General features: G+C 35.5%; 1 protein-coding gene across 2 annotated transcripts in view; it reads left to right on the top strand.

Annotated features, from left to right (window-relative positions):
- ATAD1 (ATPase family, AAA domain containing 1) overlaps window positions 1-19,508 on the top strand; it is a 34,789-nt gene that overhangs the window by 11,656 nt on the left and 3,625 nt on the right. The window contains exons 2-8 of one of the 2 annotated variants that reach the window (XM_006880316.1): window positions 630-728; window positions 2,811-2,931; window positions 4,784-4,984; window positions 7,674-7,780; window positions 14,070-14,159; window positions 17,689-17,739; window positions 18,723-18,856. In XM_006880316.1, the coding sequence (XP_006880378.1) occupies window positions 630-728; window positions 2,811-2,931; window positions 4,784-4,984; window positions 7,674-7,780; window positions 14,070-14,159; window positions 17,689-17,739; window positions 18,723-18,856 (803 nt within the window). Of the gene's footprint in view, window positions 1-629; window positions 729-2,810; window positions 2,932-4,783; window positions 4,985-7,673; window positions 7,781-14,069; window positions 14,160-17,688; window positions 17,740-18,722; window positions 18,857-19,508 lie in introns of those variants that run through there. The other variant, XM_006880315.1, reaches the window with a different exon arrangement.

The raw sequence follows: 19,508 nt of genomic DNA, 5'->3' as shown, positions 1-19,508 counted from the left end.
TATTTCATATTAGCATGGATGAATACTAAAGTATACATAGGTAATTTGAAAGAAATTGAGTACCTGTTTGAATACTCTGTTAATACAAGGGAGAAAACGGCAATAATACATTTCTTGACATCCTTAGCTCCTCAGACTTACATCTTGATTTCATCTACCATGATAATCTTACTGGTAATGAAATCAGGTTGTTCACTGGCGTTTCACTGGAGCAATGGTTGTCAGACACCCTGTATGTAACTCTGCAATCATGGGTCCTATAGTCTCATTTCCAGAGAGCTGGTTTAAATGGTTCTAGCTTCAGCAGAGTTAAATCCTCAAGTCTTTGCTATTTCTGCAGAATCATAGTGGGGAAGATAGAACCAAGGGGCCTAGAATAGTCCTGAAAAAAAATTTTTTTTAATATTTTATTTTTTTTTGGGTGTGTGTGTGTGTGTGTGTGTGTACTGTCAAATCAGATCTGACTAGTACAGAAAGAGATTGCCCCTCCTCCAGCAGAGCATCTGGTGAGACCTGGAAAAATTGTTGTATGACTTCTTTGCTTAATAGAATTCAGATAACTATTTTGACATGCATGTATCTAAATACCAAAGTAAAAGATCCATTTGTTGTTTTTTTCCCTCCACTAGGCAGAAAAACTAATGAAGCAAATTGGTGTGAAAAATGTGAAACTCTCAGAATATGAAATGAGTATTGCTGCCCATCTAGTAGACCCTCTTAATATGCATGTATGTATCATTAATCTTAAAAGAATTCTTTTTGTCTGGTATTTTGTGTTCAAAATCCTTACGACCAAGCCTGGGTTCACTGATTAACCAGAAGGATTCACAGGACTCAGCCTACACTCATGGGTATACTTTTTTGAAGTGAAAGGATAAATAAAATTTACAGAGAGAAACACGGAGTCCAGAGGAATTCTGAAACAATCTTTCAAAAGCATTCTCCCTGTTCAGTCACATAAAATGCACTAGCAATAAATTGTAATAATTTTGAAATATTGTTTACTAGTGAAGCTCAGAAGCCCAAGGTTTTTACTGGTTCTGGTCACATAAGGGTGTCTGGTAAGCCTGTGCAAAAATCTAGTCTTTCAGAAGAAAAACAGTTGATAAGCATTAACATTATTTGTATAGTTTAAGCATAATGAGATCAGAGAATGGTAAAAATCCCAAGTTCCCAGTCACCAGCCCGGAACCAATCTTGTTGGAGTTTTAAAGGAAGTTAGATATTTGTGTTGGATATCCTAATATCTAAAAGTTGATCTTTATATAAAAATGGCATTGTTACTCTTTCTCTGTATACAAACTTAATAAAATTTGTTTGCTTTTGTGGCATAGACTGCTTTGTCACATGGATATGTGATTTATGAAATTTAAATCAAGATTTCCATGATCTGGTGTGGCAGACAGCACAGGATTCCAAATGCTAGTTTTTCTGATAATCTTGGCGAATGAATTCCTCTTTGAATCTCAGCTGACTTATTTGTAATCCAAGTATTATATAATAACACGTTTCATTAAGGGTGGATTAGATTCACATAAATTGTAAACTGAGATCTTTTGTAACTTTTAACAACAGATACAAGTAAATGTGCTAGATTATATTCCCTTTATGTAGTAATATATTGACATAGACAAGTAGATGAAAATATAACCTGGTTCTGTATATAGAACACAAAAATGTATGGTGTCTCCTAGTATCTGTGTTCCCACAGGCATGCACATTAATACATATTAGAATTAAATTTCCATTTGAAATTGGATATTAAATTTCAGGTCCTTACATACATTCATTTCTGAGTAAGACTGTCCTGAGAACATTCAGTTTTTGGTGACAGCTGCAATGATAGTAAGATTATAGGATGGGGGGTTTTTTGGGGGGGGAGGCGGTAGTGTTTCCCTTTCAGATTTGGCTGCTTATTTACATTGTCTCTTTTAATCATCTTTTTAAAGTTTCCTTTCATTAGATTTATTTAAAGAAAAAAATTTAAGTTGACACAGAAAAGTTTCTGTGTTTCAGAACAACAAAAAGTATAATATGTTCCTATTTTAAACATGTATATATCCTTTGTTTAATATTTTTGAAGACTTTATCATACTTTTGACTGAAATTTAGAAATCCATTTTAATGAATGTGTGTAAACCGAGAATTTCTGTCTTACCCATTAGTTGTACTGCTCACTAGAAGGCAGGTGATTGAAATCTACCAGCTGTTCCATGGAGAACGATGGATAGTCTCCTCCTGTGTGATTTACAGCCTCGAAAAGCCTGCTGGAGGTTCATCTCTGAGTTGGTTCCGACTTGACAGCATATAAAAGCAAACCTTTAAAACTCATGATTGACAAAATTATATTTGAAATATACACATTCCTAGTGAATTCAGCCAGTGCGCAATTATTTGGTTGACTGGTTCTCAATCTTGTAGTATTTCCTTGTCATAGATAGAATTAATTTCCTCCTTACTTTATCCCTGCATGTTTTTTAATGCCAAGCTTCATGATTTGGTTTTAATAAAAAGGAATGTTGGCTTTATTTTCAATTTCATAACAGTTTTTTATTTTATTATTTTTTGTGTGTATGCTGTCAAATGGCATCTGACTGGTATAGGAGGAGATTGTCCCTCCTTCTTCAGAGCATCTGGTGGATTCGAACCGTGCCCTTCTGGGATTGCAGTGTAGCTTCAGGCCACTAGGCCACCGGAGCTCCCTAACTTTTTTTTTTTTTATTTAAGATAGTTTGCCTTTCTTTGGGAATTATTTTGTTAACTTGATTATACATTAGTTGTAAAATTTGTGTTGACCTTGCTTTTACTAGGTTACTTGGAGTGATATAGCAGGTTTAGATGATGTAATTACAGATCTGAAAGACACAGTCATCTTGCCCATCAAAAAGAAGCATCTGTTTGAAAATTCCAGGCTTCTGCAACCTCCAAAAGGTATAGTAAAAATGTCTCAGTCTAGGTGCTTAGGTGACTGTAGTGGTTGGACTTTTAGTTTAAACTGTTAGTGGCATCTAACAACATTTCCACTGAGTTCAAGGCAACTCTATGAACAACAGATCTGAACCCTGTCCTATTCTGTGCCATCTTTATAATCTTTGACAAACTTAAGCTCATTGCTGCAGGCACTGTATCAATCCATCTCCTTGAGGGTCTTCCTTAGGATGTTATATGCCATCGAGTCACTTGAAACCCATAGCAACCCTATCTACAATTGCTCTGAACCCTGTCCTCTCTTGAACCAGTCTCGCTATCTCTGACACACCTACTCCCTTTACTCCAGTCACTATGTCAATCCATCTCATTCAGAGTCTTCCTCTCTTGTACTATCCCTCCACCCTTCCAAGCATGAGGTTCCTTTTCAAGGATTGGTCCTTTTTAGCACTATGCCCACCGTATGTGAAACGGAGCCTCAAAATCCTTGCCTCCAAGGAGCAGCTTGGTTTTATCCTCTCTAGGACAGACCTATTTGTTCTCTTGGCAGTCCATGGTCTCAGTCCAGGTTCAGTACTCTTCTCCAGCACCATGAGTCAAAGGCATTGATTCTTCTATCATCCTTAGTCATTGTCCAATTCTCTGATGCATAGCAAATAATTGCAAAGACAGTGGCCCAGATCAGGTGCACCTTAGTCTTCAGACTGACATCGTTGCTCTTCAGCAATCTGGAGAAGTCTCTGACTGCAGATTTTCCTAATGTATTTCATTTTGTGATTGATTTCTTGATTGCTGGTGCCAACAGTGTATCATCTGCATAGTGCAAGTTGAGAGTCTTCCTCCAATCCTGATTCCATGTTCATCCTCATAAAGTCCAGCCTCCCGAATGATCTGTTCCAAATATAAATTGAAAAAGTATGGGGATAGGATGCATCCCTGATGTACACCTTTACCGATTGTGAACCATGCAGTATTTACTTTAACTGTTCTTACACGACTGGTTCCTGGTCAAGTATAGGTTTCAATGAGCACAATCACATATTCTGGGATTCTCATTCTGCTCAAGGTTATCCACTATTTGTTGTGATCCACCTCATGAAATGCCTTTGCATAGTCAAATACACACATTCCATTGATTCTCTCTGCTTTCAGCCAAGATACATCTAACATTGGCTAGAATGTCCCTATTATGCTTTGGTGGATGCTAAATTATGACTACAAAATTACCAGCAGTTTTTTATAAATCTCTAATTTGAAAACTGTCCAGAAATAGGAGAAAGTTCCTACGTGTACTGCTTTTTTTTGCTTTTTTTTTTTTTTAACACAAACGATACACACAAGCTTTTGCTGCCCTTCGTGCTTACTGAGAGGGGCATAGTTGACAAAAACCCATAGGACATCCATTGTGATATTTAATATAGGCTAACATTCTACTTATCCAGACTTCTCAGTCACACAAAGGTCAGCTATGGGTCACTTCCCATTCAACAGTAAACAGTAACAATCATTGTCTTTTTAAATTGGATTTTTATTTGTCTTTGGGGGTTGGCACAAGGATGAGTAAATCACTACAACACTGTATGTAGTACAGATTATTAGCAATAAGACGTATCAAGAACAAACAAAAAACCAAGGCAGTTTATTGTAACTTGAATATGTTTTAAATAGGATGCTACTTGCATATATGTATATTTTTTTTTTTAGATTCTAATTTGTGCTGTAAAAAAGATTAATAAAAACGAAATTGAAAATTGGGGAAAACAGCGTAGGTAAATATGTTACCACAAAATTAATGCAGACATCTTACTTTCTTAAAGGATTTAATAACAGCCTAACATTTTGTGTTAATTTCTAGGTGTCCTTCTCTATGGACCTCCAGGTTGTGGTAAAACATTGATTGCTAAGGCTACAGCCAAAGAAGCAGGCTGTCGGTTTATTAACCTGCAGCCTTCAACACTGACTGATAAATGGTATGGAGAATCTCAGAAACTGGCTGCTGCAGTTTTTTCCCTTGCTATAAAGCTACAGCCTTCTATCATCTTTATAGATGAAATAGGTATGTTACTTTCTTTTCTTTCTTTAGATTTTTATTTTATTTTGTGTGTGTGCCATCAAATTGGATCTGACTGGTACAGGAGGAGATTGCCCCTCCTTTTCCGGCAGAGCATCTGGTGGGTTAGAACCACGTACCTCTGGGATTGCAGTGCATCTTCTTGCCACTAGGTCACCAGAGCTCCCCTATATGTTATTTTCTGTGGGAGGATATTTTAAAAATGGCATTTAGATAAACATTCAATTTCAACATTTACCATAGGTAATATTAAAGCAACAAGACATTTCCCTATTACAGAGTAAAATGAGCATCCGTGTTTGTGTTTCCTCATGCCTGAGTATACACACACTCACTAGTTGGCCCGGTGTTGATACTTAAATATAAAACTCTTAGGGTAGAGGTTGTCTCCATTTTACTAGTATCACCAGATCTTGAAGGTAGATAAAAATCTTTTTATTCCACCAGTGTAGAAACTGCAATTTGCTACATCCTCTGTAAGATTTTTCCCCCAAATACTCATTTTTTGTATTACAGATCACTGTATTTTAAAATCTTTTCATATATATATTACTTTGCTTACTATTGAATCTGAGCATTTTTAACAGGTTAAGTTAGTCATTTATGCTTTCTTTTTGGTTTTTTTTTTTAATTATTATTAAATTTTATTAGTTTCAATGAACATTCACAGGGATTCTGGGCTTTCACTCCTTCATTGCCGCACCATTCTCTCCACCCTCCTCCCCAGTTTGTTCTTCTTCCCCGCCATCCGAATGTCTGTTTTAATTGTCCAATTGCCACAGTGCTTGTCAAAGTCAGTTCTGATTAATCTCCTTTGTCAGTGTGTCCTTTGCCATTCCCTGGCACTCCTCCCTGAGAGAGACTTCACCCTGATTCATAAGGAAAAGGGGATGGCGTATTCTCTTAGCTACTTCCTGCTGAAAAGGGACGCTGTGGGTTTCAGGGTGAAGATCTTCTCTCACTACTCTAAAGGGCCCCTTTGGCAGTAGGAAACACATAGACTATTATGGAGATTGATTTTGGAATTTAGATGCACTCTTATTGATTGTGCTTGGCCGTGCATGTTCATATCCTTGAAGATGTATCATGGGGGTGTTGCAACCTAGAAGACACAAATTTGACTAACAAGTTATAAGTACATGAGTCAAAAATTATGGAAAAGTAAAAGAAAGGATTCTTTCATTGTTTTACAAACCCTCCCCAGGTCCCCTCCACCATGTAGCCCTCGCTCTAGACTCCTGTGATGACAGAAGTACCTAGTCATATATCTCTTTTAAACAGTTTTCTCCCTCCTGTTTCAGTGCAGTATACATTATTGAACCCATCTTACTCAGTCTCTCCCCAACCCCAAGGACAGTCCCATTCTAAAACATTGGTAAACCACAAGATCTAGAATATAGTCCAGTTCTAGTTGCACTTGATTGCATTTTCCTCGGTAATGCTTTTTGATACTTATTTTGATTGCAAATAATTTCTAGATTGGCCTGTCTTTGCACTTTATTTATGATGGGTTTTTTCCTTAACAGATTTCTATTTTGTCACATTTATCAGTATTTTTCCTTTATTCTTCACCTATATAGTATGAGATAAGAATCAAATTTCATTTTTCCATGTAGATAGCTAAGTTTTAAAACTGACCATTCTTTCCTATAAGTTGTGGTTCTTTTATCTTTAGTAGACTGTGTCTAAATTTTATGAATCATTATTATTTTTTAACTGTTCCTAATCAAAGAAATATTTCTTGTCGAATACTGAATCTGTTTATTTAACAGAGTATGTTTTTATAAATATTTCTAAAATATAGTGGTAATAATTGGACTGTATAGTAAGTGTAATTAATGTTACTGAATTAAGAATATAAAAATGATTAAAATTTTTTTGTTATATTTTACCAATAACTTTTTTTTTTTAATCAGTCCTAGAACAGGCAGTGATACTTACTGGCAGGGGAGACACCATGATGATGGTGTTTTTCCCAGGGTGAGACTTATCCATTGCACTCCAGATGTGCTGACCCCTACCATTTCCCCAAAGGTGGGAAACTTGACTTGTTAGTAGGGGACTGCGTTCATGTTTTCCCTAAAAAAGAATAGGCAATGAAAAGTAGTTCTTTACCCAGCTATGTTTAATCTCAGCCACTTGTGTAAGTAGTTAGCATTTCAGTTAGTTTTTCTGGAAAGTTTTTTCCCCCCTTTAAGATTATTGTGCATAAATCTTTCTGTATTAAGTTTTTTCACTTATTACAAGTTTAGGAATTTCCTCTTACATACTTGCATATTACATGGAATGTGAGTAAAAAAGCAAGCTGTGACTCTAGAATTAAGAGCACATGAGGTTGAGAAACTTCTATATAGACTAGAAATTTAGGCCCAAAGCATAAGGACTTTCCTGACATTTTGATTGCAGATAATTTCGAGATTGGCCTGTCTTTGCACAGCCTCAAGTACCAGATCCTTCACTTCTCTTATGTATGTTGCCATAAATACATATTTTAGAAAGGCAGTTAATATAGTAGATTGTAGTTGACTAAAATTATTTCAGGATCTACCAGAATGATCTCTGAAATGGCATACTTTACCTTTTCATAACTTTCTGCTTTTGATTAAATGATTTGAAGTTAACATGTAAATCATTCATTTCTTAATGTCTAAGATTAAGAGCATTTTCTTTCTAGATTCCTTTCTACGAAATCGTTCAAGTTCTGATCACGAAGCTACAGCCATGATGAAAGCTCAGTTCATGAGTCTCTGGGATGGGTTGGACACTGATCACAGCTGTCAGGTTTGTGAAAGGAATCTTCTTAAGCTTTGGGCAGTTGCTTTCAGTAGAAAATAGAGGGGATAACTTGCTAAATTGTTTTTAATGGGAATCCCAGAACACTTGATTGTGCTTATGCGAAATTTATACTTGGACCAGGAAGCAATTGTCAGAACAGAGCAAGGAAACACTGCATGGTTCAAAATTGGGAAGGTTGTGCGTCAAGGATACGTCCTATCTTCTATATCTTTTCAATCTATATGCAGAACAGATTATCCGGGAGGCTAGGCTGTGTGAGAAGTGTGGCATCAGGATTGGAGGTAGACTCATCAACAGTCTGCATTATGCAGATGACACAACCCTACTTCCTAAAACTGAGGAGGACCTGAAGAGCTTGCTGCAGAGGGTCAAGCCTTTTAATACGGATTGAAGTTCAACATTAAGAAAACACCACGTCAAGATTCTCGCCACTGGGCTGATTGGCGGCAGCATAATAGATGGTGAAGAGATTGAGATTGTTGACAGCTTCAGTTTGCTTAGCTCTACAATCAACACTCTTGGTTTCAGCAGCCAGAAAATAAAAAGACAAATTGTATTTGGAAAGTCTACTGTCCGAGACCTCTTCAAGGAACTGAGGAGCTATGATGTCAGTCTGGAGACTTTGCAATTACTTGCTATGCATCAGAAAGCTGGACAATGACTAGGGTTGATAGCAGAATTGATGCCTTTGAGCTTTGGTGCTGGAGAAGAGTATTGAATATACCAAGGACTGCTAGGAGGACAAACAAGTTCAACCTGGGGAGGGTGAAGCCGGGCTGCTCCTTGGAGGCAAGGATTCTGAAGCTTTGTCGGACATACTTTGGACATGTTGCAAGACGGGACCAGTCCTTGGAGAGGAAGGTCATGTTTGGGAGGGTGGACGGACAGCACAGGAGAGGAACACCCTCAATGAGATGGATTGATTCCATACCTGGGGTAATGGGGATAGGTGTATCAGAGACAATAAGATTGGCAAGGTTTGGAGCAGGTTTTAGGGCTGTTGTACATAGGGTCACTATGACTTGCACGTGACTTGAGGGCACATAGCAATAATAAAAACAAAGCTTTCATAATTCTATTTTATTCCTTACATGATAAAAATCTTAAAAAATATGGTTTGTTTAGACTTCATCGATACCCATTTTGAGGGCTATATGTTTTTTTAAAAAATGATTATATATGGATTGTCTTACTTCCAGGAACAAATCCAATCACGAGAGAAAATTAGTATAAAAACCTCATTGAACGTTTTGGAACAACTCTGCCAACAAAGAAGAAATGAGTAGTGACTGGGTGTTTTCACATGTTCTGTTCTTTTTTATTAGTTGCATAATTCTTGTGCCCCAAGTTTGTTTATTTTTATGATCTTTAACCTGTGTTTTGTCTAAGTCACTCATTTTGGTTTTTTCCCCATTCTAGTTAAACAGATTTTTCTGAATACTACCACTTAAAGTTTGATTTTAGAAAAGAGATTCAGGAAAACACTGTCCTAAATCTTAACTCCTAGATAGCATATATACATGTGCATGCGTGCACACCCAACTACAAAATTATCTTCCCAAATGTGTTCTGAGGACAGTTATATGTGTCCTTCCCGATCCAAGGGCTTCTTGTTTTAAAAGTTTTGGTTCAGTTGATTACAGGTTACTTAGGTATAATATATGTTTCAAATATATTCTCTAGATTTGTTTTTTCAATTTGTGTGTGCTTGTTTGCTAGTTGTCTTTTAACCTGTCAATTTTTGAGAGAGGAAGCTCTTTGCATTTAAAGATAGCTTTCTCTGAATTGGTTAGTGCGTGTTTCTTTCAGGTGCCTAGGATTACTACTAAGCTAGGGCTGATTTGAACTGCCTGCTATTTTCAGAGGAAGCTAAGACTTAGGTCTTTGTAGTCCTTTGAGAAAAATAAGATATTCTAGCTGTGATTTTCTCTTGCGCTAGTATAGTAGCCCTTTATTTAGATTTTCAGCTTCATATTTTCAGCATTCTCTATTCTAGGCTTTCTATCTTCTCCCTGAAAGACTGAAAGCCAAAACTGAGTTCCCCTGGTTTGACTTAGGCTTCAAAGAAAAAGCTTTATTGTTATTTCTGTATCTTTGAGTTCCTTGTTTAACTCAGTACTTGGCTTCTGAATACTCCATATTTACCAGGTAAATGATGTCTTTTTAAAGATACTTTAAGCATTTCATCCTGCACTATTGTTTCTTCTATTACATGCTGTCAGTGGAACTCCTAGAACTGAAGTCCTTTTTCACCCCATGAATTTCCTACTTGGATTTTATAGAAAGATTAAACATCAACTGTTGTGTGCTTTGTAATTGAATGGAAAAACTCAAATGTGGTAGAACTTTAGGTATGACTTTGGTCGTACCTAAATAGAAAGTTAGTTGTTCTTAGTTAAATTTTTCTTTTTTTTTAGTTAGTTAAATTTTTCTTAACCACATTTTCCTTCAACACCAATGGGTACAGTCAAGCCCAAGGTCATTCTTGACTGGCTATGAGCCATGAAATTAAAAAGTTTCCTAGTAGGAATGTGTGTATGTTTTATAGGGAGCTCTGGTGGCCTGTTGGGAAGAAGCTGTGCTGCAAATCCAGAAGGCACGCAGTTTGAGGCCACCAGCTGCTTCACAGGAGAAGGATGGGCAGTCTCTTTCCATGTGATTTACTGCCTCTGAAAACCTGCTGAAGGGTCAGCTATGGGTTGTTCCAACTCCACGGTACACAACAATAGCATGTATGTGTTGTATATCTCCACAAGGTCTAAAGTCTATCTCTGTTGAGAAGATTTTCCAAGATTTCACTTTTGTTCTTAAAGCATGAAAACATGCATCTTGACTAATAAATAATGCGATCTCATAAAAAAACTCTGGCCTCTTAGATAGCCAATACATGCTCCCATCTTTAGTTCTTTACATGGCTACATTGTAAGAAGTTACTTCTGTCTTGGCTCAGTTTAAACATAAGCTTCACTACTACCTTTTGGCAAACTTGAAATTAATTTTCTGGAGACTTTTTATTTTGTTATAATTTTCTACTGTGACATGTATTTACTTTTTTACTACAATGTGTAAGGATCTTTTCAGTCTACCAATTTGTCTGAACCACTTTACTCTCAAGAAAATTAACCACATGAAAATTAGGTCCTCTTTCTATATCACCTTTTTGAAAGTTCAGCCTTCTTATGAGTAAATTGTTCTTTTCTTGGTTGGAGAATAAAGCTAACCGTAGGTAAACTTGTTTTTGTTGTATGTTGTCTTTGAGTTGAGTGCAGCATATAGAGACCCTGAACGGATCAGAACCCCCATCTTATCCTGTACCATCCTTATCATCTCTGACACACTGGAGCCCATTGCTCCGTCACTGTGTCACTCAGTCTTTTTGAGGGTCTTCTCTTTCACTCATCTCCACCTTTCCAAGCATGATGTCCCTTCCCAAGGAATAGCCTCTCCTAACATGCTTACCACAAAGTGTGTGAGATGAAGCTTCATCATCCTTGCTGAGTGCCATGAGTCATACTAAACTCGACAACACATAACAACAGCCGTACAAAGAATGTTGATTGTGGATCCAGGTAAGATGAAATCATTGGTGATTTCCTCCATCTATCACGATGTTGCCTGTCAACTCAGTGGTAAGCAGTTTTGACTTCTTGATGTTGAAATATAATCCGTATTGAAGACTGGTTTTTTAAAGCCCTGTAGTGTTCTCTTGCTCTGTTCGAACAGCAGCCTCTTGGTCTAGGTTTCATAGGTGGCACTAGTAGAAACAATCCCTATTAGTGATTGAGTTTGCTATATCTTATCATTGGAGGTACTTATTTACAAGTTACCAAAGACTTGTAAGTGATCCTAAGCAAAGTAATCTAGGCAATGATAGTACTAATAACTAGTCAACAATTGTAGATTCTTTCACTGAAAAGATAGTGGCATAAAAAGAAGCAGCCTTGTTTACATTGTTTCCTGTGAAAGTTAAAGTTGTACTTCAGATATATTTATTTTATGTTAAAGATTTAAATAAGCTCTAATTTAACATCTGATATCTAAAAGATTCATTAATTTTGGCTGGCAAAGTATGAAAAAAACTCACTGCCATTGTATTGATTCTGACTCATCTTGACCCTCACTGGACTCCTAAGTTGTTTTAATATGAGTCAAACTGCCTGACTTTTGGTTAACAACACAACGTGTGTAGGACTGCACCACCAGATCTCCTGAAGTATGAACTAGTAAGAAACACTGTTTTCAGGTTTTTATTTTAGATTATTGGCAAAAAGAAGTTTTAAGTATATATGTCCATGTAAAGATAATCTGTGTTGGCCTTTTAAAAACATTCTTTAACATTTCCTTTTGTTAAATGGGTCACTCTTAAATGTTTTTTTTTTTTTGCTATGCTGTACATAACGATTGTCACCATGTTCCACTGTATTTGAATTTGATGATAGTGTTCCTAGCATTCCATTGTACAAATTTGACTCGTAGCAACCCCATGTCAGAGGAGAGACTTGCCACTAAGGCTTTCTGTAAGCTGATTGCCAGATCTGTCTCCTGAGGAGTCACTAGGTGGATTCAAACTGCCAACCGCCTGGTTAGTAGCTGAGTATTTAACTCTTCTATCACCACAGCTCTTTCTACACTGTATTTTCAGTTTTCTTTTAGCTCATCTGTATACTTAACAGTTTTTTAAAATGAGATTTATTTTACATGATTTTTGCTTTGTTACCCCCAATATTGCCCGTCACAGTGTCTTTTGTGATTTTTATACATTGAAATATGTGGAGTCTTTAACAAGATTCTGTATCAGTTTGCATCTCTCCCAATGCTTAATATTCTCAAAATGTTATTTATACTTATTTTTGTCTCATACAGTTATTTAGCCCCTTTTAAAGTTTATTTTACATGTAATAGAAGGTTTTTCTTTTCTTTTTGGTTAAATTTATAACAGTAGTAAAAAAAATAAATTTTAAAAATAGATGAGAGCATTAATAGCTTGATTTTTAGGACCATATAACCCAAAATAGAAAATTTGCTCTGTTATGTAACTGTTAGTGCCCAAATTTCTATTTGTATTTATAGTGTTTTGCCTCTAGGTGGCAACCTTCCACAGTTGACTGAAGTCATTTGGCTCAAGACTCTTGAATAACTTTAAATGTAAGAAGTAAAAGTAGAATAGTCAGAATTATCTCAAATCTCAAGTCAAAATATACAATATATTGTAAGCAAACCAGTATAAGATTTTATTTTATTTATTTTATAAGATTTTATTTTTAAAAAATACATAAAACACACTAACATTAGAGAAACTTAAGTTTGTTTTGTCAGCATGAGTACAACTTACAGGGGCAGGTCTGAGCCAGAATGTCAATAAATTATATTTGGATATCATGTGTATGCTTTTTTTTTTTATTAAGGTTATTCTGGAATATTGGCAAAATAATATTGAAGTAATAATTCCAAAATAATATGGAAATTAATTTTGCATGTCATTGCTTACTGATGTTGATTTAATTGACAACCATGCTTCGAAACACATTTTTTTTTCTGCTATAGCCGTCATTTGTGGCATGTTAAAAATAGATTTTGTTTTCACCTCCACGTCTTTTGTAATTAAATGATGTAGACTCAGGAGAAGACAGATAACCCTTTTTTTTCCCCACCTAACATTTTCTTTTGCCCTTGTTTAAAATTGGAATGTTTTAGGCTTTATTTACCATTAATTATCTCCAGTGGCTTATGGTGCTCTAACATTAATGTAATATCAAGAAACAATATAAAATAGATTTCTCCTATTCCCAGAATCCTCAGGTCTAAGGATAAATTATTTAATATTGTTAATAAAAGTCTTGATGTATACCCCATATATACACCTAGACTGTGTTCTTATACTGTAGTATAAGTGGGATGCAGTCATTCTACTTACTTTCATTAAATGATCTTATTGTGCAAAACAGGTAAAGGATTTTCATTTTTGTAGTGATAGTAATTGGAAATGAGTAGTGCATATTTCCAGTCACTAGATAGCCTGTGAGATCCTTCAGTCTTTTTCAGCTTTGTTTTTATTAGATCCATTAGAATTAACTTCAATTTCTATCAAAGATTTATGTAATAACAGATTGAAACACATTTCTTATCAAGAATTTGAACTTTACACTTCCTAAAATTGTAATTTAATTTTTTGAAGTTTTTTTTTAAATTTAAATTTCCTAATGTAATTTCCAGTGATAACAACCTCAAAGGAAAATAATTATATTGAATACGTTTGAATTCTTTATATATTTAGGTCATAGTGATGGGAGCCACAAATCGTCCTCAGGATCTAGACTCTGCTATAATGAGAAGAATGCCTACAAGGTTTCATATCAACCAACCGGTAGGTGGTCTTGAGTGAGATGATAAAATGAGTTAAATATTCATCTTTTTTTTTTCAGTCTTTCCTTGTAATAACATCTAATAACAAAGAGAGGAATTTCTCCTTCCCCCCAGTTGTTCTAGGATTTACTCTCTGTAACAACCAAAAAAGAGTAGGGTAGGAATCACAATTGTGTTTTGTTTGTGTTTTCTCAAAGTGTCTAATTACTCCAAGTTTGCCTGGTGATTTTAGTGATTATTGTCTGATAAGATCTTTAACACCAAATCCATAATTTTAGTTTAGCTTAGAAAGTAATTGAAGGAATGAGATTAACAAATTATTCTGTTCTGAATGTTGGACTTTTTAAATAACTGGAATTCATAGATTACTTACTAACAATTAAAAACTCCTTCCCTCTGATAATATTGAGCCAGTAGCTAAGCTGTATTTGTGAAGATTATTAATAACCACTGACTGCCAAAAGAACAGGCTGTCTTTGAAGAAGTGTAACCAGAGTGCAGCTTAGAACCAGACAGAAAAGGACATCATACTTGGAGAAATACAGTCAGCCAGAAGGAAACCTTCAGTGAGATGGACTGATAGGCTGCAACAATGTTGGCATAGTTTCTCTTAGCACCTGACAATAAGAAAGTATTTTTAAAAGCTGTTGTCAGAATTGATTGTCACTGCATCTGTCATACTGTGATGGTTTCCCATTTTGCTGTGATGATATTTGCATGTTGCTCTGATTACACATACCAGCAGGATTACCCATGCCAGACAGGTTCTAGTTGAACTTCCAGACTAAGACAGGTTTGGTGTTCTGCTTCTGAAAATAAGCCATGGAGAACCTAATGGATCACACAGAGCATTGTGTGTTATGCCATCAGAAGGACTGAGTTGCTAAAGCGTCATGCTGGCTGAAAAGCAAGTTTAGCAAGCGTGTGAGAGATCCAAGGAGAGTTGGTTTGGTGCAGTAGCCACAGGGATGGACTTAATCCTGCAGGCTAAGCACTTAGAGTGTTTCCTTCTGTATCCACGTAAAGCCACTGGACCTATTGGAACTGACTCATAGCTGACCCCCCAGCAGCTTTTCAGAGGCAATAAATCTCACAATAGTTGATTGCTCATCTTTCTCCCACAGAGCAGCTGGCAGATTTGAACCATGTGTCTTTGGATTGACGGTGCAAGTCCTTACCCTTATAGGCCAGTAGAACTCCCTAAGTTCAATGAATGGGAGTCATTGTGAGGGTCAGCTGTGAGTTGGTTCCGACTTAATGGTACCCAAGAACAACGACAAGGATTATAGGCTTTGTAACTGACAGAGGCTTTGGTGGTTCTAGGGTTATGCATGTGCTTAGCCATTTATTGGAAAATTGACCTGATAAATCAGTGAAAATATTTTTTTAATAATATGCCTGATTGTTACTGAGCCTTAATAATGTGTTAGACACATGCTAGGGCTCTGTGAATGGTACATAGACCCTAATCCTCAAAGAAACAGAAAATGGGGCAATAAAACACATAAATAATGTAAAATGTCCTTTGAAAGGAGATATTTAAAGAATTGTGTGAGCCTGAGGTGGTGATACAGTAATTCTCTCTGAGGAATCTGAAATTTACAGAATCCAACTGAACCTTGAAGAGGATAGTGGCAATTTGAGCAAATGAGGAAAGGAAAGGGTTTCCTGATTGGATGAAAGAAAATGGGATAGAAGTTTGTGCTTCTTAATGAGTTCTGGGAGTAGTTCAGTTGGGACACTGAAGAAAATAGATAGGGAGGAGACTGAAAAGGTATGCTGCACATAAGTGTTTAGATTTTATCTTGTAAGAAGCTATTGTCAGGGCATTTTGAAAGAAAATTCTGTTTAGTCAGTAACTCTTAATAAGACAGATTACTAATGTCTGCTACTGGTCCAATAGAAAATGCTTTGATATGTAGTAGAATAGAACATAGGAGACAGTTGAAAGGAAATGTAGTCTTTATTAAATTTGTAGTTTTCATATGTTAAATGTGCAAGTCAGTTTTAATGTTAAATGTGTGGGTTATAAAAAATAGGGTACGTTTCATCAGATTTGTTAGAAATTCGCATACTGCCACCATAGAAACTGGAATTTTGTAGCATCTTTTGATTTTTTTTTTAGTAAAAATGCACATTATGCAATATATTTATTGTTGTTTAATAACTGTTGTACAACTTCCTCCAAATGAAACATTTATCAACAAATGGTAGTTATTGATGATCATACAAAAAAGTTAGCATTCATTGCTTAACACAGTTGAATTACAGGAACAGCAGGTTCTGTTCAGATAGTTTGACCTGATATTTACTAACCCAACTCAGCTTTGTTGATAACTGAGAATAAGGTGGAGTAATGCTATGATAATTTTCAAAAGCAATTACATTTACTACCTATATGTGTAAAATATTCTATAAAATGAGTAACATTTCTCTGTTATAATAATATAATTTATCACTGGAGGAAAACTTATAAATAATATGAATAAATGTATTGTAAAACCAAGTATTAATATAAATTAGTGAGTATGAAGGCTATTGTTGAAATAGATGGCAATGAAAGGGTAATACTGCCATCTCTTCTAATTCATCCTGAAAATCTTGCCTGTAAGTAGTTTTCAGAAATAAATTAAGAAAAGTTGGTTGATGTAGTCATTCTGTAAATTTTTTTTCCATTTGGTTTCTTTTTTATCATGGTAAAAGTATGTATAACAAAACATATACCAACTCTTAAATATGCGTTCTAAAGCATATGCCAGCAGACATTTTTCCATGTGTATGTCAGTGACGTTGGTTGTTTTCTTCAGGTACAACCGACCTCCCTGTACTTTTGAATCATTCTCTCACTGTTAGCACAAGTTCAGTATTCCCTAAGCAAAAATTCCCTCTTCTCTTGCTACCCTTATTACCACCAGTAATCTCTTGACCTCTGTATATTTGCTTGTATTAGATCATACAGAAATTGTCCATTTATGATTAACTTTTTTTATCCCCCCTCAGCATGATGACTTAAGGTTCATCTGTACTGTGCCGTGGCATATATCCGGACTTTAATTTTTACTATTTCTGAGCTGTTTGACTTTTATCAGTTAATTCATAGCCAATGCCTGCTGGTTGTCTCCCTTTCTTTCATTTTTAAAAATCATCTTGTAATTACTTCTGTACACATGGTAACCGTTCACGGTCATGTTATATCTCAGTCGTGCTCAGTACTGAGGATGCTTAGTGACAGGGAATTCAATAAGAAAAGTACAAATTAGAGACTAGACTCTAGATCTTAGATTGATTCACAGTTACCTTTGTTGTGGTGGTAATTGTTAGGTGTCTTTGAGTCAGTTGTAACTCAGTGACCCTGTGAGTAACAGACAGATCTGAACCTTACCCTATCTGGTGCCATGCTCATATCTGGTCTGTTGATACAGTCAACTATGTCAATCCTACCTTTAGGAGAGGAGAAATACTGGACAAACTATTTGATCCATACTTGTCTTTTTTCCAAAAACTAATTGGGAATTATCTTCTTTTTTTAGGCTCTAAAACAGAGAGAAGCAATCCTGAAACTGATCTTGAAAAACGAAAATGTAAGTAGAAAATTACAGAACTTTCCTCCATCCTACAAATACATTTGTGCTCATAAATCATTTAGAGAGAAATTAAAAGAAACCAGAAAATAATGTAGCTTTGAATGTCTCATAAATTGGTGTAAAACTTTTGTCCTGTCATAGAATTCAGCAACTGTGTTCAAATATTAGTATATTTGAACTCAATAGAAAAATCTTCACGTTTCTAAAAACCTGTATTTTTAAACTAAAAATGAAAATCTTTAATATTTTCCAGGCTTTTCTCAGGTTATATGAAATGTTTACTGTTACAGAGTGTCTTGCATTCAGTCACTCCATCATACATTTGTGTTCTGTGACATTAATTATAAGACCCACATTGTGCAGTACTCCCCACTATCTCTGTGCAGTTCCTTTTTCCATTCTTCTGAATTTCCAACCTCTTCTTCCTTCAAGTTTTAAGTATTCGTGCTTATTAGAACTTGACATCCTTGTTATGTGCTTCACTTGCCACCAGATTTCCTTATTATTTTTAAGTATAATTTTTCTTAATGATTTCATCTTACTCAAGAAAAAGCAAATGTCAGTATTTTGGGTGAGTCATCATTGGTATAAAAATTAACTTAGAGAATTAAAATACTATTTGATACTGCATTTTACTGCCCAAAAATATGTGTTTGTATCTTCTTGGTATCTTTTGTCAGTGTTTAATGATTTGATTTTTTAGATCTGTGAAAAGAACATACATGCTAAAACTAGTGAAATTTTTTTTTATTTCCATCGTGACAAATAATGATAATTGGATATGTAATGTCTAAACATTTATTATTAAAAAAACCCCAGAAACAGAAGATCTTTCGTTTTACTTTCCATATTTTTCTATTTTTCCCAGTTTTTATACTTTCCATATTTTAATGACATTTTTAACTTTCTTTAATCTGAAATGTAGTTGGAAGTATTCTTTACAGATTATTTTTCTTTCTATGTGTGTTTGTTTGTCTAAGGTGGATAGACACGTAGACCTGCTTGAAGTTGCTCAAGAAACGGATGGCTTTTCAGGAAGTGATTTAAAAGAGATGTGTCGAGATGCGGCCCTCCTCTGTGTCAGGGAATATGTTAATTCTACAGCAGAAGAAAGGTATGTGTGCTTAGAGGTGGTCTCTAATATTTTTTAAGAGTTTTAGAAAATTTAGGTTAGTATTTTTGGGGTTTTTTCTTTATATTAAATTTTGCTTTTCAGGAGCAATCCTTATAAAAATAACAAGTATTAAAAAAAACAAGTAGTATGAATTAGCATCTTTTCAACTTTACCATTTTTTCCTGAAAGAGACTTTTTGAAAATGAGTTCCCATTTTAAAAAAATAAGGAGAATAGGATACAGTCTGTGATATAGGAGTACAAATTTAAAAATTTCCACTAATTACCAATACAGCATCATAAGGAAACTGACAGAAAACTAGGTTTGATAATTTCTACTAAAAACCCCAGACTTATCTTGCTTTACCAACGAAATTTCATTTTTATGAGTATGTTGTTTTCCAGAAATTGCTTGTGTATATGCAGAACAGATTATCCGGGAGGCTGGGCTTTGTGAGAAATGTGGCATCAGGTTTGGAGGAAGACTCATCAACAATCTGCATTATGTAGATGACACAAACCTTGCTGAAACTGAGGAGGACCTGAAGCGCTTGCTGTAGAGGGTCAAGGACTGCAGCCTTCAGTATGGATTGAAGCTCAACATCAAGAAAACAAAGATTCTCATCACTGGGCTGATTGACAGCATCATGATA

Source organism: Elephantulus edwardii, unplaced genomic scaffold (assembly GCF_000299155.1).
Source record: "Elephantulus edwardii isolate Elephantulus edwardi_28Jun2011 unplaced genomic scaffold, EleEdw1.0 scaffold00007, whole genome shotgun sequence".
Classification (NCBI taxonomy): Eukaryota; Metazoa; Chordata; class Mammalia; order Macroscelidea; family Macroscelididae; genus Elephantulus; species Elephantulus edwardii.
Note: the sequence above shows the minus strand (reverse complement) of the source record. Positions and strands in the feature narration are given on the sequence as shown.